Source organism: Aphelocoma coerulescens, chromosome 18 (genome assembly GCF_041296385.1).
Source record: "Aphelocoma coerulescens isolate FSJ_1873_10779 chromosome 18, UR_Acoe_1.0, whole genome shotgun sequence".
In the NCBI taxonomy this organism is placed as follows: Eukaryota; Metazoa; Chordata; class Aves; order Passeriformes; family Corvidae; genus Aphelocoma; species Aphelocoma coerulescens.
Genome location: NC_091031.1, coordinates 7,292,967 through 7,319,854, shown reverse-complemented (window position 1 = coordinate 7,319,854; position 26,888 = coordinate 7,292,967). Strand labels below are relative to the sequence as shown.

The 26,888-nt window shown below is 41.0% G+C and overlaps 1 protein-coding gene across 2 annotated transcripts in view; it reads left to right on the top strand.

The window, feature by feature from the left end:
- GRB2 (growth factor receptor bound protein 2) overlaps window positions 1-26,888 on the top strand; it is a 50,355-nt gene that overhangs the window by 2,380 nt on the left and 21,087 nt on the right. For both annotated transcript variants that reach the window (XM_069032303.1, XM_069032304.1), the window contains exon 2: window positions 2,542-2,761. In XM_069032303.1, coding sequence (XP_068888404.1) covers window positions 2,684-2,761 — 78 coding nt within the window. In that variant the 5' untranslated portion in view covers window positions 2,542-2,683. The remainder of the gene's footprint in view (window positions 1-2,541; window positions 2,762-26,888) is intronic.

The window sequence follows — 26,888 nt, the reverse complement described above, 5'->3', positions numbered from 1 at the left end:
TGAATATCTTGGTTTAGTATTTTCAAAGCTTTTCTCTGTTTCAGATGTAACTTTAGTGCCTAAACTTCAACTACAGTTTTGCCTAAAGTCAGGAAGGTTAAAGTTTTGTTCTACAGTGCAGCTGCTGTTAACATTGTTACCTGGAAACATCACTCCTTTGTATGTTGACAATATATCTGATGGTGGTAGTAATACTAGTGCATGTTTAAAGAGTATTGCATGATGAATCTCTTTCATCTTGAATTGTGCTGGAAAATTTCCCGACATTGTGCTGTTACTGAGCTCAGGGAAATGCCAGTATAGTTCTTGGAAATGCTGCATCGGTTTCTCTAAGAAAGTTGTGTATTAACATCTTCAGTTAAAAAAAATAAATTCATAGCTGGTAATGCAGTACTGGGTAGCAATACTTTTGTGCCCCCAAAAAAGGAACATTCACCAGTTGAAGTAGTTTCTTTCTTTAAATGCGTCTCAAGCCTTTAGTGTATTTAAGTTGTGCAACTTGGTGTTATATTCTTAGGTTTGGAACTTCAGGTTTTCAAGCTGTTGTGTGCCCATATAATCACATCTTCACGTGTGGTGTGGTGTTAGAAATACCCAAAGCCTGCTGCCAGTAAGATGGATGGTAAATAGATGATATTTACCATGAAAGATACGGGACAGGTAGACAACAAGCGTTGAGCAGTTTGCATTTTTCATTGCTTCATACACTGTCAGTCATGTTGTCCTTTAATGGTGCTATAATAGCAGAAAATTATCAGTACCATCAGTTGACAAACCCCAAGAGGCCAGGTTGGAAAGGTGAGGAGATAGTGAACACAACACAGTAGAAGCAGCAAAGAGAAAATACTTCTGGTGAAGGGAAGCTATTGTTGTTGTTTGGATGAGTGTGCTGGTATGATGTGGAAGACTCACATCAGAAGGAAGCTTTTTCGTCAGCCTTGAGACTAAAGTCTTTCAGAATTACCAAAATGTAGTTACGATGATCCGCTTTATGGATTTAATTATGTGTGTTGGTCGAAGCTTGGATCCAGTACATTTATTTCCATCAGTCATGGCAGTACAGGGAGATTGTTCTGTTGGGGTCTTTGTGGCAGGTGACTGTTTTCAGCCTTGCTGACGTTTCAGTAGCGCTGTGTAGGAGGACCAGAGAAATCCCCAAGCTCTGTCCATGTGGGGACCCTGCTAAGCTGGCCTTTTTTTTTGATCAAGGTAAATCCTGTAAATAGCTCTTCTCATTCTGCCAGATTCATGTGATAGAATCTCGGTTCTGGTGTTTGCCTCAAGCTTCATTATTCTCTACAGGGAGCTGAAGGTTGGGCAAACATGGGGCTCATGGAATACAAGCATGTTAATTGCTGAACTGCATTTATGTAAGGCAGGTTTTTCTCTGAAATGAGAAATTGCTGTTGCCATCTGCTGCCTTTGCATGCAGCAGGGCTTTCTGGGCCACAACTACAGAGCCTGAATTAGCAGGTGCGTGGGTTCACCAGTGTTTGTCAGATCTCTTCTGTCTTGAATTGTCATTGACAAGTGCTAGCTCTCTGTTAGCTCTTCAAGGGGGTATTCATGGTGGGTTTTAACTTACAGATTGTCTTATTTGTGTTTTGGTGGTTTTTCTGATTATTTAGCTGCTCTGCTATCAAGTGTAGCTGGAGTTATAGTAAATCATTCCTATTCAAGCCTGAGAGCAAGATTTAAGCCTTTTCAGTGGTTTCAGTGTGTATTATATGACTTGCCAGGTTTGATTTAATGTCTTTTCTGAGCCCATAAGAGGAACAAACTTGCTGACTGTCGCACTGAATTACAAAGATTTTTTAACGTGTTCTGCTGCTCAAAGCACTGGAATTTCAGGATCGTTGCTTTTACTTAGAGTCAGCCCAAACTTTTGTTTCTGTGTCATATTATTTGAGAACACTTTTTGATAGGCATTTCAATTCCAAAAACTCAGCAGCACTCTCTGCTTTGTCTAGCTTGTATTTAAATCGACATGAGCTGCATGAATGGCAGAACCCAAACCATCGGTGCGGGCATCTCCAGACGGGTCTTTCCCAGGGCAGCCGGTGGGGAGCGGAGCGTATCCCCTATGGCGGGCTGTGCCGGTCCCGTGGTGCCGAGCCCGGGGCTCTCCCCCCGGGCCCTCGGGGGGCCGGCTGGCCACGTCCTCCCCCCGCTACATCGCTGTAATTACCGGTGCGAGGAGCGGGAGAGATTCCCGGGAGAGGCGGGAGCAGGGAGGGCCCGCCCGGCAGGGCTCCGCCGCGGGCAGCGGGACGCTGCGAGCCCCGGGGCGAGGACCGGCGGTGGCTCCCGGCGGGCCGGTGGCGGTGGCGGTGCCGCCCCCGGGAGCGCGGGGGCGGTCATTGGCCGCGGGACGCGTCACTCGGGCGAGCCGGGCCCGGGCGAGCGGCGGCGGGAGGAAGCGGCGGCCGCGCCGCGCCGGGCGGAGGGAGCGGCGCTGGGCGCGGCCCCGGCCATCGATCCGTGCCACTTCCCCTAATGGCCCGTCTCTTCCTCCTCCTCCCTCTCCTCCCCCTCCCCTAGGGCGGATCGTCCCCCGGCCTCCCTGTATGTGAGAGACGGGGCCGGCGTCTCGCACGGAGCCGGGAGCCGCTGCGGGAGGAGCGGAGGCTTCGGGGAGCGCTTCCTGCCCACCGCCCGCACCGCCGGGCGCGGCAGCCCCAGCATGGAAGCCATCGCCAAGTACGACTTCAAAGCCACCGCGGATGACGAGCTGAGCTTCAAACGGGGGGATATCCTTAAGGTAAGTAGAGGGGTCGGGCTCGGGAGTTCCCTCTTTACCCCTGGGCTGTTCAGTTTCTCTGTGAGTCTCTTCCTGTCCGTCTGACCTGACCCTCTTTTGGGTCCCCAGAGAACGTCATCTCCATTTAATAGGGAGCCTCAAGATCTCCTAAACCCCAGTCACAGCTCTCTGAGAGCAGGAGAGGCTGTTTTGGTTCAGTAGTAAGCATCCATCCCAAAGTCTCTCAATTCTCTCTTCTGAGACTGGAATATTTGAAAACTTAGTCATAAACACGGCAGCAAATAAGCAGAAGTACAAGATAAAGGGGAATTCAGTGTCGAGATTATGAGAGGAAGCCCCATAAAGTAATCAAGATCAATTTGGTATTCCTTTTCTTTGCCTCCTGCCAAAGATTCCAATATCAAAGAACAGTGATTGGATTATTTCTCAGTAGATAATCTTTTAGCATCAGGCTGTCAAATATTGAAGCTGAGTTTTATCTTCAGTCCTGATGAACTCAAGTGATAAGCTTGTGGCTGAATATATAATGGATCTGTGCAGATGTAAGTGAATGCTGGAGTGCATTAGAGGAATTTTGGTCTATAGTTCTTTCAGTATATCAAAGGCTTTTTAGGCTTTGTCTTGGCTATATTACAGGAATTTAAAAAAACAGCTGAATTTCTACAACTGTAATAAAACTGGACACACAGAACAAGCCCAAAATTTTATTTTTTGGGGGTGGGGGAGTAAAATACAAAAATCCTTAGTGATTTGGCCTTGGTGAAGTGTAGCTTAGAGCTTTGTTGCTTCCAAGTAATAAGAGCCATATTGCAAAATGATTTAATGGAATTCATTCAGAGTATTTCCCCATAAAGGTGGTCTTTACCTTCTTAGTGGGATATTTTTGGTGTTAAGGTATTTTTAAGCTGCTTTTTTTCTAAAATGCTTGGAGTAGAAGCACTTTTGAGAGATGCCTTTTCTGCAGATATAAGGCTGTAACTGTGTGTATGCTGACAAATCAAGTCCTGCAGACCTCAGTGGGATTACTCATCTGCTCAACATTTTTGCCAGGGAAGGGCTTGATTTTAACTACTATTTTAAAATAAGCTGAAAAATATGACCTTTACATGTAAACCTAATATGTGTCTTTTATAGCTGATATTTCAACTGTGGCTTTGTTAAAAGTGTGATGCCATCAACAGAAAAAGGTTGCAAAAGCATATCATGCTTTGAGATCTTAATTTATAAAATGATTGTATCTGTGTATGTTCTACACATCCCTGGCCCATAACTGGCCTAAACACTCCTGTTAGACCTGTACATCTCAGTGCCACTGTGTGTGTAAATTACCAGGATATTTCCTTGGGCTATTTTTAAATGTTTGAGACTGTCAGAATTTTGGAAACCTTTTGTGATAACCTTGCATTTATTTTTTTTTAACCTGAGCTGTATTCTTCTATTTTGGGTTACTACTAGCTGCCCTCAACTTTTATAGTGTTGTTGAAGTAGAGCATAGCTGAAGTCAGCTTGTAGAAAATGCTGAACAGGAAGGAAAAATTAAGTATAATGAAATATAGTTTATTGTAAAGTGTATTCTCAGCTATTTTCATTTAGTTTGGGGTAGAAGTTTGCTTAAGTACATGAAAAAAATGCAGTAAAATTTGCATTTGTTTAAAAATATGTTCTTCTCTAAGAAGTAAAGGAAAAATAACTTTTTAAAGTGTTTTTAAAGTTTAGTCTGTGTTAAAAGTCTTACATCTGTGCACAGTGGCTGATAGCAAGATGCTGAATCCTACCTGCTTGATGTCATCCCATAGATAAAAATTTTGTCACACAAATAGAAACATGGTGGTATGTATGCTGTTACCCTACATTAATAATTATATTTTTCCTAGAATACAAAGAGGGATTTTCCTACTTTGCCCAAAACCTAGGCTGAACACTTCCTCAAAGCATTTATGAACAGTTCTTCAATCTGTATTTCCTTTCTTTTCAGCTCATATTCATATGAAAATGCTCACAAATTTCACATGTTTACTTCACTGATGTATAAACCAAGCCATAGAAATGGTAAATTGCTCAAGATTATCACTAAAGTCAGTGGAAGCATCAGGAGTTTCAAGAATACTTCAGCACATATTTGAGCTGAGTTCTGTGCAGCGTGGTGAGATTCACTGTGTAAAGCTGGCTCATTTCAGCAAATAAATCCAAACGAGTTAGAACTGTTCTAATTTACCCAAACTGACAAACTTCTGTGGCACTTTGTTGCTTTGAAAAATCTGTTTCACTTCGAATGTGTTTGAGGTTGTGGAAATTAATTTCCACCAGAAATGCCAGGTCTGTTTGTTAAAGCTGTGCTCATGACTGCGAAATCTCAGGGTATCCCAGTCATGTGCCCCATGTGATGTCTCTCATTAACCAGGTCAGTCCTCCTGTCCTCAAAGGAGTTGGAAAGAGGAATAAACTTGTAACATGTTGAATGCACCTGCAGCCTGTGCTCTTTAGTGTCCCTGGCTGAGGGCCATGTGTCACTTCATGTGTGGTGAAGCCTTTTGGCTGTGAGACACCTCTGTTAATGCACTCCAGAGAACCACATCAGCCTGATGGCCATTTGAGGATGGCAGAGGATTGATTTGTAGCACAAAATGTGTCACACAAGGCAAGAAGAAAATCTCGTAACAGTTGAATTCCCAGTCCTTGGAAGTCCATGTTTCTCCCTGTGGGGAGAGAAGGCAGAGATGCCCAGTCTGGCTGCTCTGACCTCAGCAGATAACTTGCCTATGATGTCATGTGCCATTACTGCTGCCTACCCACAGATTCAGGACCTGATTGAATAGCACTTGAACTGGAGCCATTAAGCTGGTTGTTAGTAATCTTGTGGCTGGTTTCCAAAAGTGAGTGAAGATAGTTGACCTTTGGCTTGCAATTGTAAAACAGCTGAGTGAAGAGGAAAAGTGCTTGGCCTTTTTTTTTTTTTTTTTTTTTGTGGGCACTACATGGTAAAAGCTGCTTCTATGATTTCTGTAACCCTGGCAGTACAGTGGGTCCTTTACCCTTCTGTCCAGTGGCTTTGTAGCACTGTGTGGTACTGCCACCCAGGAGATGCTCACTGGCAGCTTTCTCTAAACTTCAGGTACTCTAAATACTACTTGCTGAGCCTTTTCCTAAGAAGTCAAGATTGCTGCTTCCTTCTGTGTCTTCTGACAGTGCTGCAGCTCTTGAGCTCCGTGCTTTTCCTGTTGCTTCACAGGAGCTTGTTGGTGACTGGGGTCCTGCTGGGAAGGGTGAAGATGGCCTGTCCTGTTACATAAAAAAGTAAAATAAGGAAGCTGAGGGATTCCTACTTGAAATCTTGATTTACTGTTTTTTCACTTTGAGCAATTGACAGTTGTCCTGATGCCTTTACAGTCTTCACCCCTTTCATTTGCTGTATATATTGAAGTTGGGAGAAGTTAAATTCAGTCTCTGTGTTTGTTATTCAAGTTTTATGTCCCCCAAAACTATTTGCCTTCATGCTAAGTGGCAAATACCCATATCTAAAGTGTGCTAATACTTGCTGACGGTTTGGCAAGAACCAGGGCGAGAAAAGAGAAGAAAAATCACCATTCTTTGTCATTGCATTGTAATTGCTTTTCTCTACTCCTAAATGTAATCAGAAGTGTAAAGTTAATGCCACGGTGCTCTGAGAACTGCTTCTGTGTGGTTAATGCAGAAGCAAAAACATGTTAACTAATGTCTTAAATGTTAGAATTATTTTGTTTTTAAACTATAAACCACTGCTCCATTTCCTCTTTCTCCTTCTGTCATAGGGTTGGGGCATAGCTGGAAAGTGTTATTCTGAAGAAGTGAATAAGTTCCTGTTCCCAGTAGATGTCAGCATAATTAATTCAGGGGCGCTTAAAGATTGTTTTTATGACTCAAATTGTTCAGGTGATGTTTTAAGTAGAAGGCCATCATCTTGAATTTTGAGGTGTTTGCTTTTGTGTGACACACAAACCAGCTTCCTTATGTGCTAAAAGGAGGATTTCCTTGATAGGATTTTGATCTTCACAGTTTTGTTCAGCAAAGTCAAGATTATTTTTCACATTCTGATCACACACTTGACAGTCACCACAGGTTCTGTCCACATGAGTGTTTGTCGCCACACTTATTTTCTTTGTCAGCCCTTAAGAGGATTGAGTGTTTGCAAACAGTTGATGCTGAGGTGGCATTTTCAGTTCCTGCATGGAAACCATTTTTCTGTGTCAGGATGCAAGTGGAACAGTTTCAAATAGAGGCAGGAATATGATAAATAAGGGGACCACTGTCTCCCTTCTGTTCTTTCCCCTCCCTTGTCTGTGACCTCACCTGCATTGGTTATGTCGTGGTGTCCATGCTAGAGAACAGAAATTCATGGCTTGCTGAAGAGACGTGCCAATATTTTTCCTGGTTTGGGTGAAACTGTCTTCTTATTCATCCTTCCTTTCCTTTCCTTACACACTCCTCCATCATTTCCCATCTGTTGTAAGGGGATGGACTCACTGTGGTCTTGGTGATTTTAATATGTGAGAATTTTCTGAATTAATGATTCAGCCAAATTGCAAGCGCTATGGGCTTTATCGTGAAATAGGTCAAATATTAGAACAGGTTGCCTAGAAAAGTTGTGGAATCCCCATCCTTGGACATACCCAGACAAGTCCCTGAGTGCTTGGATCTAATTAGACTTGCTTTGAGCAGGAGGGTGGATTGGGTGACTTCCAGAGCCCTTCCAAGCTCCATTATTCTGTGGCTTAGCTGTGAGTGGCAGCTCTGCTGTGTGTGATGGTTGATTTGTAGAGGTGTGCTTAGGTCATGTTCTCTGGCTGGTGGCCTTGAGTTAAGATGATAATTGCCATCAATATGTGATCAATATTGCAGTCTAAGATGGCAAAATTGTCAGAACATTACAGAGACAAAATCAAGTCCAATTATCTGAAATGTAGTTGATTTGGCAGCCTGGCAGTTGGAGATCTGTGTCACAAAGAGATGCTTCTATAAGGGGCTGCATTCTTCTGATCTACCAAAGTGTTGAAGGCCGGGTTGTAGTGCAAACTTCTCAATTATTGTTCATCTTATGTATGAAAGTAATCTGAAGGTATGTTATGTTCCATTAGCCAACTTCTGTGGGCATCAGGGTGAAGTGTGTGGGAAGGAAATACCTAACCTTCACAAAGTGTGTGTTCTGTATTTGTAGAAGAGCTTGGACCTGCTTAGACCAAGATTGTGTTGCTGAAAGTATTTCTGTGCAGGAGACATAAATATGGAGTATTCTAGTCTGAAGGTGTAAAGTGGTCTTTGCAAGCAAGGAGTAAACACATTCCTCCTTAAATATGGCATCTTTGTTTTTATTTAGAAGCTTTTTGTGATGATTATTTAAACTTGTCCCTGAAAGCTGAGAAAGATGATCTCTGTGAGCTACCTGAAGGCTGCAGGAGTTCTGAATGTTGAACAAACACTGATTAAAGCTAGTGGTCAGCTCGGCTGATTTTGTGACACTGCCTTAGCATGTGTTGCATTCTGTGATAACCAGGGAGATGATGCTGATTTGAAGCTCAGCTGCCTTTGCCAGCTTAATGGAGGAGCTGTTACAGCCTCTCTGTGAGGTCCAGCTTGTGATATGCGGGGCGTGACAGGCAAGTGTTAGCCCAGGCATAGCAGCAAATCACATTTTGGCTTGGTAAGTTACTTATCTGCTTTGTTCAACCTGCTCATCAAACTGCCACCTACGTGATGTGCTTTTGTTTTTATTTACTGGCAACAGAAAAATCCTCCTCCCCTCTTTGGTTTGGTGATGTTTCTCTTGTGTTAATTACTGTGATTAGGGATTGTCTGAGAACTTCAGATCGAAAAAACCTGTTATTCTTGGACATCCTGGGTGTTAATGAACTAACTTTGATTTAATTTATTGTTTTAAATTAAAACGGTAAAAGCTTGATCACAGCTTGAGGGAAGAAAAGAGGGATTATGATTTTTAGTGGCATGTATAAAGGATTAGGAGTGTGTCCATAGATTTCCATGTTTGTGTGCAGAGCCCTGCTAATTGCTGGAGGAGGGATCCTGTTTGTAGTGATATTCAGACTTTTTTGATTTGTCTCTATAATTAATAAGGATCCAACTAAGCAAGGGAAGATAAGGAGTCCAGTTTTTCTGTGTAGAGCTCAGCCTAACATAAGCAATGAACTATATGACCCCTTGATAAAATCCCTTGTGCTTTAAAATTGCCAGGGGCTACATGCCAAATCAATAACTGAAGCCTAAACCTCAGGGGAAAAAAGTGCTGGGCTAAACTAATTCTATTTTTTGAAAATGAAAGAAAATTAGGCATTAGTGCCCTAACAACATTGGAGCAAATAAATCTTATAATCTGAAATTGAGCAAAAAGGGACTGTAATGTACCAAACTTGATTAATTTTACAGTAGAAATCTAAACTAGAAGAACTACTAAAGATAATGTTTGGACATTTTCAGAATTGCTGTGAGACTGAAGTGTTGTATTATAAGTTATTTTACTGAAGATGGCAGATTTCCATACTTGCTGTTTATCCCTGAATTAAAACCTTTGCTGAATTTTTAATAATTCTATTTATATGCATTTTAAAAGGTTTGAAGAATCAAAGCTAATTTTAGAACCATAACAACAAACAACTTCAAAAATCCAATAAACACACCTACACACACACACACACACACCCCTCCCCAAAAAAAGCACATTTAAAGCTATTTACATAGTGGACATCAGCAAAAGATTCGACAGCAGATGGGACCTAGTGGAGGTGAGTTTTGTTTGAGTTTTTCCTGTGTGTCTCTGTGGCATCACCTTTCTTCTGGTCTGTGGTGTTGAATTGCAGAATGTCCTTTCCAGGTGTGACAGCAGAGGGTTGTTGCAGCAGTGAGACCTGAGGTGGGTTTGTCTGTGCTGTGTGGTCAGGAGAAGGGACTGGATCTTCTCTAGCTACAGCCAAGCTGACCTCGAGGTGGCTGGAGTAATGATAACCCCACTGTGGGATTCACTGTGAATTACAAAACTCACACAGGAGTCTGGATGAATACTTTGCTGTGTTAGTTAATGTCTGAGCAGCTACTCTTAATTAACAAGGTGTAGCAGAGGGTAAGCCTATCTTCCCTTCTTCCCCCTGCCCTCACTTTTTTCAGTGCTAGTGGGATGGGTCCTAGCCAGGGAGATGAAGCTGTGACTTGGGAATGGAATATTTAAATAGGAAAGTGACCAAGGGAACGGGTTTGTTCTTTCTGTGGTGCGCAGTCTTACAGGCTTAGAAATGGAGCATTTGTGTAGTTACCTGTTTCACTGGGGCACTGGTGAACAGAGGCACTAGGTCCAAGTGTTTTATTTTTTTACTTGCTTCATTTAGCATTTTTCTGGGAAAGCTGCCTTTGATCTCTCTCATTTCCAGTTTTCTCTGAAAATTGTGTTAGATTCAAAATGCAAATGAGTAGGTGACTTCTGTGTGTTCTGCATTTCGAGGCAGATCAGGAGACTGATACTGCAGCAGTTTGATACCCGAGTTCTTATCTGCAGCTTTATCCCACAGCTCCTTCATTTCCTTTGCTGGCCCTGCAGTGGCAGTTAAGTTATCTCCCAGGCTTGGGCAAGCACCAGTGACTGGAATAATTAATACACACTTGGAAATAAATGTGTTTTTTGGATGCTTTGGGCCTTGGGAAGGAAAACAGGATAGGAGAATACTTCCTATGATTTTGGGGGTGGTTTGGGTTTGTTTTCATTTTCTACATTGGGAAATGCTGGATAAAGTTGTTTCTTTCCCTCAAATAGCCAAATCTTTTTAGACAGACCAGCAGCATTGTCCGTTTCAATGTGTCAAGCCTTGGGCTTGTCCTTGTTTGTCACTTTGAGGCTCCTGCCCTGTTGCTGAGTATTTAAAGCACTGTGTGAATGGCACATGCCTTCAGCTTTGAAGACATCTTGTAACACCTCCTAGGAGTAGGTGTTCAAATGGAACAGAAGATGTGAAGCAGAATGTCTGTGGTGGAGCCTGAACTTGTTCCCATGGCTTGTATGCATGATTGGTGCCACCATCTGACAACTCAAGTGAGAATTGGTTTAACAAACTTAAGAATGTGTTTTTTCATGATGACATGTGCTAAACACATGGGGTTATACAGCTGAGCTCTAATGGAGCAAAAAGTGAACTGACAGTCTCCAAAACTGCTCATGAAAATTATTTTTAGGGTACTTATTATGTCCTGAATCCCAGATGCTACTCTACAATACTTCCTGATTAGTTACTAGATGCATCTGAAATTTGCATTTTAAATGGTTGTGTTCATAATTTTCCTCAGCCTGTATTTCTCTCTTTAAGAAAAGTATGGTGTTTTTCTATAGATACTGACTAGAAACCCATTTTAAAAATGTCTTAAATGTCTTGAAGAGCTTAAGAGCCTTTTTATCCCCTTCAGGAATGATTGTTCACTTGAATTTCTGTACCTGCTCTTGGATTCTTTTGTCTCCAACTGTTGGAGGTTGTGAAAAACAAATAGTCCTGGTCTTGGGGATTCATGAAATCAGTTGGGTTTTGATCCTGTGGTGGCAGGTCAGAAGAGTGACTGGAATAAGGCAAAAGCTGTGAACAGCTATTTCTGTCTAGGAAGTAGATTGTCAGCCTCTGTAGAGTAATTAATTTAGAATGGTGATGTTCAAATGTTACTGCCCTTTATAAATAAAATATAAGAAGAGAATACTTAACAGAGTAGAATTATTCTGTTTGTACCTGCTGGATTTACTGCTTTGCATGAGTTCGTGTCAGCCTGCACGCCGTGTTGGGAGCTGCCTGTTGGCTCCACTGCAGCTGGACCTCATGCAGAGAGAGCAGAAAGCATTTTTTTTTTTTCCTCTTCAGCTGAACTGTAATTATACTGTTAGTCTCTAAAACCTCTTATTTAAATAATTTGTCTCTGGAATTCATGGTTTCTCTGTGGAGCCAACCTACTTCTTGCTCTAACTTGTACTAAAACTCTACAGGTTTACGGGGGATGGGGGGTGGAAGTGCTGCTCTTATGCAAAATTGTTTCCCTTGGGAGGAAAGGGGGGAATTCTTCATGAGTTATGTATGAGCCAGCAGGTTCCACTAAGCATAGCAGCTCTGCTAGTGCTGAAGACTTGTAGTATGAGCTAATCAGCCCTCTCGTTTGTGAGAAATTGGCACAAAATCTTAAATTCTTGCAACTCTTGCTGAGCTTGAGTAGGTTTTGCCATTGTAAGTCCTTATGTACAGTCAAATTTTGAGTCTTCTTTTGTTACTTACACTTCTTTAGCATAAATATGAAAATGATACTTTAATCATTTGGTCTGGTTTTTACTTACTGCTGTTAAGAATAGATGGTGGTCTGCTTGGAAAGAGCTATGCTTAGGTTCCTGGTCTAAATGGATTTGTTTTAGAATAAATAGGATTTTAAGCTGCAGAAGTGTGCCTTTTGTGAGTACCTCTGGAAAATCTGCCACTTTTGTGTGAGAGGTATTTTCCTGAGCTCCTGTGCAGTTCAGGTCTTTGCTCTAATCTTTATTACTTTTGGGGGCACAACTAATCAGGGAAATTCTTGGGAGGGGGAAGGCAAACAAGGGTTCAAAGTGCATCATACAGTTGCAGAAGAAGGGAAGAACCAAATGCAAGGAGGAAAATGAGGAGAAAGTGGCAGCCAAGGACAGTGAACACTTTTAAAGGTGAAATTTGGCATTTAAAATGTTCTATTTCCCAACCTCGCCTTCAAACAATGCTTGAATTTTGGTGACACGAACATCAGCTTGACAGATCTGCCTTGTCCAGGCTGTATCAGGGGAACCTGTTGTGCACATATTTCACAGCTAAATTTTGTTTCTATAATGTTTTACATGTTCTCAAAGACTACTTACACAAGATGTATTATCCTTAACCCTGGAAGTGCTCAAGCATGGGCTGGCAGTTCAGCTCCCTGCTGACCACTGGAGTGGAGGAAGCAGAAGTTGCTTCTGCTTCTTCCTTGCCTTCACTTCTGTCCCTATTTCTTAAAATACATTTTGCACTAATGCCTCTGCCATACCTCTCCAGAAACTATAGTTTGTCAAAAACTGTGTGGATTTGTCTTTTGACTGTTTGTGCCAGGGTGTTTAAACTTTCTTCCAGCATCAAGCTATCTTGACGTTTCCTTACTCTTTACTAAGAAGAGATACATTCCTCATTTTTTTTCCCTGAAAATTGCATGTAAGGTTAAGATGTCACTTGCTCTCTGCTAGGATGGGCAACTGAAGACTCTTGTGACTCTCCCTAAAATCATTGAATTGCCTAAGTTGGAAAAGACCCCTAAGTTCATCTGGTTCAACCTTCCTACCTAGAAAAATTCAGATAGAAACGAACAACTTTCTCTGCAGGGTCACAAAAAATAAAGATGACTAGAGTGATTGTAGTTGATCCACATTTCTTGACTTTCACCCTTCCCATTACAGCTTGTTGTGTTTGGAAATCTTGCAAGCTGTTACCTTTGCTCTTTTTAGGTAACATAAAAAGGAAGGGCCTAAGTAAAAAGGCTTTCAACATTTCTATAAACTTTGTTGAGCTTTCTTTCCTTTGAAAAGTTTCTGTTTCAGTCCACCTGTCTCTGTTTGGATTACAAACACCTGCATGATGTCACAGTAAGATTAGAGGCACTGTTGATGCTATTTGCATGATGAGTAATAAATTCCCCTTAAAGCTTGTTTGTTGAGAAGAAAATATTATTTTTAACTTTCTAAAAAGGCTAAAGTTACTAAACATAGGGCAATATGTTGATAAAAGAGCTGCTCTACAGGCTGGTCAGCTACTGAAAATGATCCATGGGTGATTCAGATGTGCTGCAGGTTGAAATTCTGTGGAAGTGGCTGAACTACCCCCCAAAGGTATTTTTCTGAACCCTTTGGGGCTCCCTAGTTTAAAGTCCTCACAAAGAAAATACTGTTACGCAATCTTCTAAGTTTGCTTTGATGCTAACTGGATTTAGCTGTTCTTGGTCAGGATTGCAGTCAAGACTGAGAAGTCTGGCCATACCTAATCAAAATCTTCTGAAAGCACTTGTTTTCCCTCACTCATAGTTCCCAAAACTCGCAGTTTACTAACTGGGAGGGAGAGGCTGTCATCCAAATGGGTGAAAACTAACTCTCATGTCCTCATAGCAGGGATCAAGTAACACTCCTGGGGTGTGCTTGGGTTTGCCAAGGTTTTTTAGCCCCCACAGACAGATCTGAGCTGACCTTTCACATGGCCTTTGTACTGTGCTGCCAGCTACCTGTATTAGGAAGGTTTCACTCACTGTTGGTTGCCACAAATAATATTCAGTTTGTTGTACCTTTATAATGGATTATGCTTTAAACTTCTATGGAAGTAAATTTCGCCCTTCACAATGCTCTGGGAGCAGTTCCCATCTGAAGTGAATTATGCAGTTTTCACAAATAAAAGTAACTGAAAACTCTTTACACATAAATTGTTCCTCTGTTCTTCTGCGTACTCTGAATATTTGCCATTCTGGACTGGGCTAGATGGATCCTTCCAGTGCTTACTGTATTGGACAGATGTTTAGCCCTGGACATCATCATCTCCTTGTGTAAGGTGTTGGCTTCCTTCAGTCAGGCTGGAGTGACTCGCTCTGCTGGAGGCTGTGCCTGGGTACTGACAGCTACACTTTCTGTGCATCTTTCTAAACCCATTTTGAATCCATCTGTACATTACAGCATGAAATCTTCATAATGTAAACATGTACTGTGTGGAATAAAGTCACTTTTTTCATTTGAAACATGCTACCTAGGAGTTTTACTGATTTTTCTCTTTTCCTCTTCTCTCCCCCTCCCCTTGCAAGAGACAATAGGAAAACATCTCCCTTGTAACCTCTCATGGGAAGAACTGATTTGCAAATGTCTTCTTGCCTTTGTTGCTTTTTTGTTCTGAGAAGGAAATTGGGAGTGTCTGATAGAGTCCAAAACCCATTCCACACTTTGTTTTATCTTGGTTCTTTTTGCAAGTCTTTTAGTTCATTTTAATCCATCTCAAAAAGTGCTAAATGTAAGTACTCAGAGTATGGAGGGGCTGACACAAATTTAGTGTCAAAATACTTGTTTTGTTTCGTTCTTAAGAGAAACAGGTAATGTTTCTAATTTCTTTTCAGATTGTTTCCCCCTTGATTGTGTTAAAATTGCTGAGGAGTAGTAGTTTAAAACCCTTAGCTTCATACAGTTACAGTTCTTGGGGTTTTTTGGTTGTGTTTTTCCTCACACGTGTTATTTTGCATATTGTATTTAATCTGACATTTAGCCCTTGGCCTTTCAGCATTAAAAGTTATCAGTTTAACTGATGAATTTTGAGGTTTGAGTACATTTAATCACTCTCTTGATGAACTTTGCCACTTCACCCCTGTGTTACTTTCTTGGATCACTCCTGAAGCTGCAGCCAGTCCTGGGATCCTGTGGCACAGGCTCCCTTTGCTGCAGACAGTGACCCTCTGGTTTCCTTTTCGACCACCAAGGGTGGGGTTCTTGTGTTGTTAACGAGCACATTTGTGGGGAAGAGTAGCCAAAAGTGTGAGTTGCTGGGTTTTTAAATGAAGCTGCTCAGACAAACCCTAGAAAAGCCTTGTGACTATTCCAGTTTATCTCAGTGAGTGATTCATCTGTCCTCTATACCGAGTTATATTTTTGTTCTCTCCTGCCACTGATTAAGTGGAGGTCTGAGGTGAAGATTGCTTTTGGCTTTTATAGCTTTGCCAGAAGAGCCCAGCCTCCAAACAGCTGCCTGAGTCACCTTAATTGGATATTCCGTGTACTTCCAGGGAGGTTTTATGGCTGTGGACTGGCAATATTGCTGCTAAGCAGCTGAGACCATCCAGCATCTGTCATCTCATCATATGTATTTTTAAATCTTTAGATAAGGCCTCGTCCTGAGTTGGCTTCCACACACTGAGGTCCTCCCAGAGCTCCGCTTCCGGGAATGTTTCTGGATGCAGCCACACTAATGCATGGTCTGAAAATCCCATTTTGTTGTGTAGGAAAAACTGACCCCTTGTCAGGGCCCTGGGGGGAGTTTTTTGTGGTCAAGGCATTGATCTCCTGATTGGAATCTCCCAGCAAGGGAGAGTTTTAATGCCTTAGCTTTTATTGAGACTTAAAATGGAGATACTGTGCTGCTATAATGTACCTGGAAGCTTAAAATTAGTCTGTGGTCAAATAATACACCCTCGGGTGTCAGTGACCTGCATTGTGATATCCCTTCCAGGTTATTGCAGTGGAGCCATAACGAGTTCTATTCTTGTTTTAATTTGTTCTTGACCTGGAACAATTCTTCTAATTTGAGACACTAATTAAGAGATGGTTTTAGTTATCTCTGATCTTTTCTATAAAGAATTTTGTGCCTCAGCTGTCTTGACTTTAAGATTCTGGAGCATGTTACTGCTTTTGGCATTTAGTATCTGCATTTCTGCATTATTCATATAAGGAGACTCTTTGATTTTTTTTTTTTCTTTTTGCCCACAAGCCAAGAGAGCAGCAATAGACTTTTATTGTAGTTATAGCTGGTGTTTCTAATAGTATGTTATATTAAAAAAAAAAGGCAGCGTTTATCACTTTGATATTTTCTGTTCCTCTGAGATATTGTAAGTACTGTCTCCTTCTAAATTAAATAAAAGTATTCCTGTATTAGGATGCTGGTTTTCTTCCTGACCCTGAGTAACTCTGGACAACTGTTTCTTAGCCCAATCCATGTGATAGTGAGCTGCAAGAGACTAGTGTAGCCTCAGTCTGTTAGTGATACAAAGTTCTGTTCTAACTTTGTGTCATTAAATTGTATTTAAATGCTTTATTTTCCTTCTACAGAGAGAATTGGACATGAACAAATGCTATTTTACTAGTTCTGAAGTGAAAGAGGAACTTCATTACACAAGGGGATTTTTTAAGCATCACTTTGATGTGCAGATGTTGCCCCCTCTTTTTTTTCTTTATTTCTCTCATTTTCCCCTCTCCCCTCCCTTCCAGTATGTAATTCAGCAGTTTACTTTCAGTAAGCCCCCGCAGCTGTGATTTTGGACTTTTTCTGAGGTAGAATGAAAGTTAAATTTGCTTTGGAGTTCTTGAGCCTTGTACTTTCCCAGTTGATGTCAGAGTAGGAAGTGTTTTGGCATCAGTGGATGTCACAGACCATCAGCAGCTCTGGCACACATGTGCTCCTTGCTGTACAGTGTCATCTTTCCTCCTTCTTTCCAAAAGAGGAGATTATTGGTGTCTTTCCATTTTTGCCATTCATAATTACTTCTGGCACTTCTTTTTGGGCTTAGACAAAGGCCATTTAGTTCTGATAGCTTTTGTTGTTTTAAAGGAATGATCCTTCTCCTTTGCCATCTGATTCCCTGTCTGTGGTTCAGATGGCCTTTTCTCCTGCTCCTCTCTCCATGGGCAGTTATCAAAGCATGTTCTTTTTTCAGTCTCCTCAGGAGTGTGGATTTTTACAGGCTCCAGTGGGAGGGTGTTTTTCTTTTCTCTTTGAGAAAAGGCTAAGCTTTCCTGTTTGGCCAGAAATTGTTGAGCTTTTTATGGTTAAATTGAGGCCACTGTGACTCCAGAATTTACTATTCCAAAGTTATGAGTACAGCATTGTGGGTGTTTCATTCTGTATCCTATTGGTTCTCCACTCATTGAACCTTCATTTAGTGATGAGTTTGGAAAAGAAAGAAAAATGGATTAATGTTGGAATGAATCATCACTTTTTGACTCAGGCCTGTTGTTACACAAAAATAGGCTACACTTAAATGTCATTAAAAGATTTCTGGAATATAATAGTTCATTATCCTGTAGCAGCCTGAAAACAGTCATGCATTCCTTCTGAAAGTTATCATGGATTGAAGATCAACATGAGATGTTGGTACACCAACCCTACTTTGTTTTTAGAGAATTTGGTGTGTTTGCCCTATTGAGGTTTGCATATGCTAAAGGCACAAGTCACTGGGAAAGCACTGAGGAAGCTTTGTGCTGGAGAGACTGGAATATTGGCACTTGTGTAAAAGATGGGATTGATGGTGGATAAGTGGATTGTCCAAGTCTTCCTAATAAAATTACTTAAGATACAATGTTAAGAATATTGACATACAAGTTCTATGCCTCATGATCAAAGACTTAAGGAAACCTGGAAAAGAAATTAGGGATTTATAACTGAAACAAGTTGTTTGGGAAACCATAGATTTTAGAAAGATCACAGAGCATAACCAGTTGGTGCAATTTGGTTTTGTTGACTTTTAAAACTGTTAGAATAATTGCTCAGAACAACCTGTGAAGCAAAGTTGTGATTAAATATCTTTTCAGAAAGCTTATTTAACTGGAAAATCCACTGAAATTCATTTTTCCTATATGGTTTTTTAATATGTATTGTATTTAATGTGTTTGCCTTGATGACTGTTTTTTTTGACTTTAAGTTTTGCTTCTTGCTGGCCTAGAAGTTTGAAGTCAGTGTTCCTCATGGCTTTGGTGAACAAAGATCTTTCAGTATATTTGTTATTTGAAATCTTTTTCTCTTAGTAGAACCTGGCCAGGTGGAAATGATCAGAGTTGCATCTCTTAACAACCTCCAGAGCTGGTGTGAACAGCCTGTAAGAATGGACTGTTTGAACTGTCTTTGAACTTTGGGTTATTAGTGCAACACTAGCATAATCCTGGTTGGGTTTTTGTTGTTCTTTTTAAACCAACCAGCTTGTGTTTTTTTGTTTGGTGTCTTTTAAAGTGTGACTGATGACCTGCACCCATCCGTTGAAACATGGGTGCAAGGAAACAGCAGTGCTCCCTCTCAGGCCTTTAAAAGCAAGTCCCCTAAAAATCTTTTTGCATTAAGTGGCCTCTTTATTATTCTTTCTTTCTCCCCCATTCAGTGTTACATGACCAGGGAAATCACTGGTGCTCATGTAATGTTGTACAGTAAAGCTTCATCTCTTTTCTCCTCGTTTGGTGAGATTGGAGCCATCCTGTGAAATGTTGGTGAGTTCAGTGTTCTAGAGCCAGTGGTGCAAACTGCCCGCGGTGTGGTCTGATCTGCTCACACTCAGAGAGGTTTGCAGGCTCTTGGGGTGCTTTGCATTATGCAAATGGGACAGAAATGAATCAGATGATGTTCAACATTCAGATCAGAAACCATTTGCAAGTGTCTTCCTCTTGTGTGTGCTTGTCCCACTAGCAGCAAGGAAGTGGGAACAGCTTCGCAGTTACAGGAAAACGAGGAGAGTTCCCTTTTCTCTTAAATATTCTCACTCTGAAGATCAGCCAGACTGTGTACCTGTTCCTCTCCAATTCAAGATGTTCCTAGACATAAGTCTGTAAAAACATTAAATAAACTTAATCAAAAACGCTCTGATTAAAACTGTCACTCTGCAGGTGACGAATCTCTGATAAATATCATTGCAGTTCCTCAGTCGTAAATTAGTGGTTTAAATGCCTTAAACGGTGGTTTTTATATTGTAGAAAACTGAGCTCTTATGTCACACTGAGCCAAAATGTTGTTGGCTCTATCCACCGAAATTGGTTTGATATGTACAGGGAAAAATCAGCTTCATTAATTTCTTTTTATTTTAGTCAATGCTGCTTTATAACTGAATTTCTAAGCTAGTCATGAAAGTGTCTTTTTTTTAAGCAAGGGTTTGTTTACATGCAGTTGGATTAAGATTCTGATAGCAAAAATTCATCTCTGCCAGGAGGATAAAATTGCACTATTGGTACTGCTGTTCTTTTTGTGAGGATGGGGTTGTTGGTACAGCCCTGCAGAACTGATGGGATTGGGTCTCCTCTTCTGGCTTTCTCCAGGGAGCCATCCCAAAATGAAATGGGTGATAAGTGCTTTTGGATCTGCATGTCTTCCCCACAAAGGAGAGTTAAATTTAACATTTTAAATAAGCAGATAAGAGGTGGGGCAGCAAGTTCTGCATATGTACAGACAGGGCTGAGGCAATAAAGAGCTTTGTGTGGAGACCGGCCAAATTCCTAATTGTGGCTGTGTCTATATAATGCAATACAAAATAATGAGGGCTGTGAGACTGTGAGCAGGCTTTTTGTGAGCTGAACTAAGACATGTTGTAAAATCACTGGCCAAAAGCAGATGAATTGGAACTGTGCTCTGAGAGTTATGGAGTAATTAGTCTGAACTGACAGGTGAACCTGCTCAGTAAGAGATTGGATCTTGTGGCACTTTTTTTTTTCCTTTCTCAGGTCTTTGCATAACTGTCTTAAAGTGCTGCTAAACCATCAAATCGAAACTCAAAGGTGCCGTGTTGCAGGATCTGATTTAGAGAGACTGAGGCTTTTACTGTCCTGCAGCACAGGGCTGGTTTTTTTCTGGGAAAAAGTTAATATCTGTTAGCTGCTTGAACAACAATTTTCCATTTATTTTACAGCCACCGGTCTGTTTTTAATTCCTTGGATGGTTTCTTGCTCACCTCGGTTTCCCTTAACAGTGTTACTTAATTTAAGGCATCATCCTCATCCTATTTAGTGCTAAAATCCAGCATGCTTTTCTTTTTTTCTTTTTTTTTTTTTCTTATGTTTCCCTATTGTTGGTTCTTAGCCAGCTTCCACCATAACCACTCTTGTGTATTTGAGGCTATTTCACAGCTCCCCTCTCCCCCCTGCCTATATCCTGCAGAAAGAAGAGTTAAGGGATGGTTCCATGCTGCATCTCTTTAATACTCTGTCTTAAAGTGAGGTTAAAATGGTCCTTTCCTGTGCCTGCTTTCTGTCAGACTGGCCACAGATGCAAATTGCTAGTTTGTGTTTATCCACCCTATAAGAAAAATCAATGAGCAGCCCCTGGCCATGCGCAGTTGTAAGATCTTTGTTTTTCAATGGTCAGCTCTTTGCTCATTGCATTCCCAGTTAAAGCATCTGGGAATGGTACTGGCTGCAGTCTCAGTAAATTAGTCTTTAATATTCTGCAATATATTAAAATTACACTGATGTATCACTTACTGTTTATGTAGTATGGATTTAGAGATGCCTGATGGTCCTGTCCAATATGTTATATTAGAATTGGTTAAATAGGTCCAAATCTAGCAAAATATTGACTTACAGCTATGGTGAACCTTGCAAAGCTGCCGATTCCAGGAAATTGGCCTCCTGTTATCTCTGATTTCATGCTTTTTCCATCTGTCTGAAAATGAAGAGATTAGGGCTGATCCTAGCTATGTGTGTGAGGCAGATTATGGTAATCTTATTATTCTGATCTCATTACACTTAATCTCTAGATTTGAAAATGTCCTGGCTTTAACCCTTTGTTCATCAGGTACAAAAAATGTAGTGAAAAAAGGTGGTTGTGTTGTGCAAACTTCCGATTAAATGCTTATTTTATCCTGAAATAGTAAAGCACTCAAAAGACTTTGCTACTTGGAGTCATACACTTTGTTGCTTGGGGTTTTTTTTTTTGGTTGTGTTTGTTGGGGATATTTGTTTCGAGTTTTTTGTCTTAACAGACAGTCTAAAATGATGGGTAAATCAACTCTTTTGAGTAACAAAGGATGCAATTCACACATGACAACAAATTACTACTGGTTATTACAGTTCCAAATCTTGGGAAATTCTTAGTTCCCAATAGGTCAGAATTATTTTATTTACTAGGTTTTCTGAAACAGAATAGGGTTTTCCAGAGCTTTGTCTCAGTGTTTGACATACAAAAATATAAAACTTCTTGGAATGTCTCCTCATCTTCTTACAAGAACACAGAAGTTAATGCAAGATGCTGAAAAGTATGTAGCTGGGCACTTTAAATGCAGAAGGGACAACTCAACTGGAGCACAAAATTCCCTGGTTTTTCCTTATCTACAGCTTCACTCTTGTTACTGGCAAATCGTTTCACTTTTAACTGACTGTAAAGGGTTAACTCTGTAGTCTGTAACAGAGAAGACACTTCTGCACTGGGCTAGCATGTTTTACTGAACAAACATTGTCAGGTGGACTTGGAAGATTACAAGAGCTCTTTGTCTGAAACCTGGGGAGGAAGCCCTGTCTTTTCTACACAGTTTTGGACATCAACTGTGAAACAAGTGGTACTGCTTCTTCAGGCCTGGAAATGAAAAGAAAGCAAAAGGACAGCTGCTGATGGTGGGAGTTAAAAAGCAAATGTGATTCTCTGTCTTTAAGAGATTGGTATTTTATTGTAACTCCTGTTTGAACAGATTCATGGGATAATTGAGATTTTATTGTACTACACTGATGGAGTTCTAGATAAGATAGTGTAGGGAATTCTTTTAAAAGCATTTGGATATTGCTCTGACTATTCAGCTTTGAAGATGGAGCATATTTGCCAGTTCCCATTCTGAAGCTACATTTCAGAATGTAGAAATGGAGAAAGGGGAAAGTATGTGTTAGTGCTTTGAAGCTGGGATAGGAAGAAGCAAGTTCCTTCTCCTCCTGTGTCTGTTGTTTTTATAGGTCATCTAAAGGGTGCCTTTCTGTACAGTGGTGTGTATTGTTGCAGCTGGTTTTGAGAGAATCTTCAATGCTGGAACATCACTGAAGGTGCTCCCTGGAACTCCCCCTGCCTGCAGTGTGACTCTAATCACGCTTTCTTGTTTTGTGCAGTACAGAGCTTCTCCTCAAGAGTACTTGAGCTTCTCCTCTAGTTGTAATTCCTGTGCTCTGTGGATATAGAATTCACCCAAGTGACCGAGCTCCACTGGGTCTGAGCAAGTTGGAAAAAACGGAGCCCTTGAAAATGATGTTTAATTTTTTTTTTCCTTCACCTTGTCCTGTCTTGACTAACTCCTGAAACACTTGGGCCAGCATAGCATGGGGGTGGAGAATAAGGGGTGAGAATGAATGGCTGGAGGGGAGAAAATACAGGGAGAAGCTGAGCTTAGCTCTGTCCCAAACTCCTCTTGTGGAATCAATGTCTTGGGATCATATCTGAGCTTTACAGACAGGACACTGTTGAGTGTCACTCATATTGTGGTAGCACAGACCTTTGTAGAGTTGCAGTGTAAACTGGACGAGGGTTTGGTGAGGTTTGGTTGTGGTTTTGTGTTTTGGGTTTTTTTGTGTTTGGTGGCTTTTTTGTTTTGGCTTGGTTTTTTGGACTTGTGTGGGAGTTTACATATATTTTTTTTTTCTTTCTTTTTTAAACTAAGGTTGTCTTTGATTTGATACCAAGTAGTTGTGCTTGGTGCACTCCCATCCAAGTTGGATCAGCCACTGCAAACTGAGGTGGATGGCAGTCTCCATTCCTGCCCTGGGGCTGTGCATTTGGCCAAGTCTCATGATGGCAAAGCAGCCCTTTATTTTTGTAACTTGAGTTATTTTTCTTGCAGTTCTCAAGAACTCCTTAAAAATTTGCCTTACCAAAAATGCTACTTCTATTGTGCATTCACACTGGGTGGTGATGGTTGTTTTGCTTTAAGTGCTGAGTTGCTGGCAATGTTTTAATATATTTTTAGATAACAGTGAAGTATTTGTTTTTCAAATGAGAGGTAGGAAATTGCAAAGAATAAAGAATTGCATGAGCTGGCTCAGTGATAGCAAGTCTGTTCCATTTGGGGTAGTGGAGGAGGAAGGGGGAATAGATGGTGAGGTAAGAGCTGTTGCTGTGACACTCCTCCAGTAATAACTTCAGTGAGGAGCTGTCAGGGGTGGAAGGAAAAATAAAGATGTTGAGAATTCGTTGACTTTGACACTTGATATGAATCATATCTCCTCTGTTGTAAGGGGAGGATCATTCAAATGAGCACAGTGAACCCTTCCTGTGGCAAACACAAAGCTTTTCTTCTTTTCTCCCTGAACTTGGTTCTTGGCAAAGCAGAGCATAGATTGCAGTCCCTTTGAGGCAGGGGTTGGCTCTGTAAACAAGATCTGTAAGACTCCTGCACAAAATTCTAGCAAACAGAGTTGTTGAAGCCCTGGATTGATGAGGCAAGTCTTTAATTTGTGGTGTCTGTGGTGTAAGGCAGCTGCAGTAAGCCTTGCATCTGAACGCCTCATATAGCCTGGAGATTGGATGATGATTTTTCATAACACAGTAGAAAAGTAATGAGGCTTTCTAGATTACTTTAAATACTATTTTCTGGTCTAACTATCACTAGTTATTCTTTTCCATTTTGTGTGTGAAGTCTGCTTAATAAAAATCTTTGTCTTTCCATCCCACAAGCATTTATATCATTTTGTTCTCCGTCAATAAGCCTGGGAAATTTTATGGCCAAAGCTAAATTATGCTTTTTCAAAGGTGCAGGTGCAACTGCTGTTGCCGATCCTAGCAACAATAGGAAAAAATATTTTTATATATTTAATTATATCTTTATTATATTGAAATATATTATATTGAATCATATGTATTTTATAGGTATGTATTTCAGTAGACTTTTTTGCACAGACCGACAGTAGTTTGTGGAGGGGTTCTCAGACCCTACCCAGGATCTCTTGGCATTGTTGCTTTGCAGAAATTGCTCATAAAATCCTGTGTGGTCCTTTTAAAAGTAATTTTCATTTTTCATCTCAGAATTAGATTTCAACACCATTAATTTCACTCTCCTCAGCAGGATGGGGATTGAAATGCACGGATGGGGATTTTGAAATGGGGGAAAATGCAGTTGAAATAGATGGTGGTAATACTATTCTTAGATCACTGAGGCTGTAAAACCTTTTTGGTGCTAAGAGGAAGTGGCAACTTGAGCTTCATTGGCCAGTGATGCCTTTGCAGCTGGGGCCTGACCTGGGTGGTGGTGACATTTGGGGCAGCTGTCTCAGGGTAGTGGAACATGCGCTGTTCCCTCTTCTCTACTTTCAAATGCAAATTGCAGAGTATGCCCCGGGGACTGGCAGAAAAGTCCATGTGGGTCTTAGGTGTGAAAGAAATTAGTAAATACTGATTGTCATATTCTGATTGCTCAGTTGCTGCAGAGAGGTTATTGCAGTCAAGCACTGTCTTGACATTCGATGTCCAAAAGGTTTGAGGTTTGTGCACTGGTATTAACATGTAATTTCAAACACCATAAAGCCCTGCTTTCTCCTGTGTGCAGTTTTGCAACGTGTAGTAGGATGGAAGGGATGACTTTTGCTCTGCACGTGGGTGATGTAACCTGTAAAGAATTAAACTTGTCAGAAGGACCAGCAGCTGTCATTGTTGACAGTACAGAGCACAAAAAGAGACTTGATGGATGAGCCCACCAGCATTTCTTGTGTGTCCCTGAACTTTAGAGCCGTTTCATGCATGAAGTCTGAGTTTTTCCTGTCTATTTTCAGATGTGTCTTGCCAGGATTAGCTTAACCTGGGTGGCTGACAGGAAGGTACGGCTGACCTGACTCTCCATCTTTATCCATTAAAAGTCCCAGCTTGTATACAGTTTGAAAAAAATAGTCCTAACACGTGTCCAAATAAGCCTGTCATCAGAAAACACAAATACATCTAGGTCTCAGCTAAGTTACTCTCTCCAGCTTCCCCATTTCCCTTCCTCCCACTTGCAGTCAGTGAGTTCTGAATTTTTGTTGCCCCAGAGCAGGACCACCCACTTTCTCCTTCTTGAGCTCTTGTCCCTCTCTTCCCCTCCTCTGCTGTGTTTAAATCTTAGAGCAAGTGGAACTGTTCTTGCATGTGTACATTTTTGGGGTGGATTGCTGCAAGAATTGGGGAGAATTTGTGTCCTTTGAAACTGGAACAAGAGTGTTTCCTTCATGGCAGTGCCCATTCCAGCAGTCCTGCTCTGTTCCTTTCCTTCCCGTCTCCTCTGTTGCTTCACACCCAGAGCTGTGCCCTGCACTTTTTGTGGAGCCAACCAGGCAGGTGAGAAATGCAGCACCTCCCTAAACTCTGCTGCACATCAGTTCTCCAATGTTCAGTCCTCCAGTGAGGAACTAAACAGGTGCCTGTTCCCAATTCGGGGATCACAGGTGGGAGGGTGCAGCCACTGCATAAATCAGCTCACAGAGCTGCTGCCAAACTTGGAGCCACCCCAAACTGAGAGTGTGGCCTCTGAGTTCATAGCTGGGTAGGAATTCCTGCTCGGAAGTATGAATTCCCAAGTAAGGTGGTTAATTCCAAGGTCAAGATATGTGCAGTATCAGTATTAACAGTTTGATTGCTGACTGTGTTGAGAGATGCCTGCAAATATCCTTATTCCTGAATAAAGGCTTAAATCAACTAGATTTTGGCTTATAGCTCTGTGTTTAGTACACTAAGTTTTTGTGCCTTTCAAGGCATGACTTAGCTGTGGATTCTGAGGACCATCAGTAAGAGATGTACGAAAGTTCAGTAATATCAGAGTAACTACAGTGTTGCATAGTTTTTTTCAAATACAGTTTTCAGTATGTCCTATCGGGGTGTAATTAACCTGGGATACTTTGTCCTGTAGATAATTAGTTGTCAAATATCATTCCTGGAGTCTTTCTTACAAAGAGCTGAGTAAGGCTGTTTCGCATTCTGTAAAATTTACAATGCTATATTAAGCAATCAATATTAAATAAGAATCTATGCTAGTAGAATCCTAAAACTTTTGCATTTCAAAACCAGATGAAGCAAAGTTAAGGTTTTTATTGCTGTGTTAACTTGTTTGCAGTGTAAAATGAATGTGTACTGAATAATGTAATAAAACATTTTAAACAAAACCATGCATTTAGAGAAAAAAAAAATCTGTCTTGTAAATGTATGCCAATTGTGCTGAAAGCCTTTTTTGACCCTCCTCTTACATTACTGTCATTAATAGCAGAAATCTGCCTGTTTTCATCTTTAGAAACATGTTGGACCCTTTGCTCATGTGTTTGCAATACCTTTTTCACTGGAAAAAAACAGAGCAGCTGCAGCTCAAGTTAATTTGCTTCCTTTAGACACAAAAACTGAAAGTTGGTTCTTTGAACTCTTCTAAGTTTTTTTTTTAAGGCCTTTTTGGGGTTGTATCTTTTCTTAGTGTGTTTTAAAATGCAGCAGATAATGTTTCTAATTGTACTTGCCACAGAAACGTAATTGGGTTTTGGACAACCTTCACATTTTTTTCCTTCAGTTTTGCTTTGTAGCAGACAGTGTTGGTATGTGGCTTGCTCCTCACCAAATTTCTGGTTGTCAGTGCAAGGCATGTACATTTTTTCTTTTAATTTTTTCCAGGTTTTCAAAGTACATCATGTTGTTAGTCACTCAGACTTACCACTGCATCCTGCATT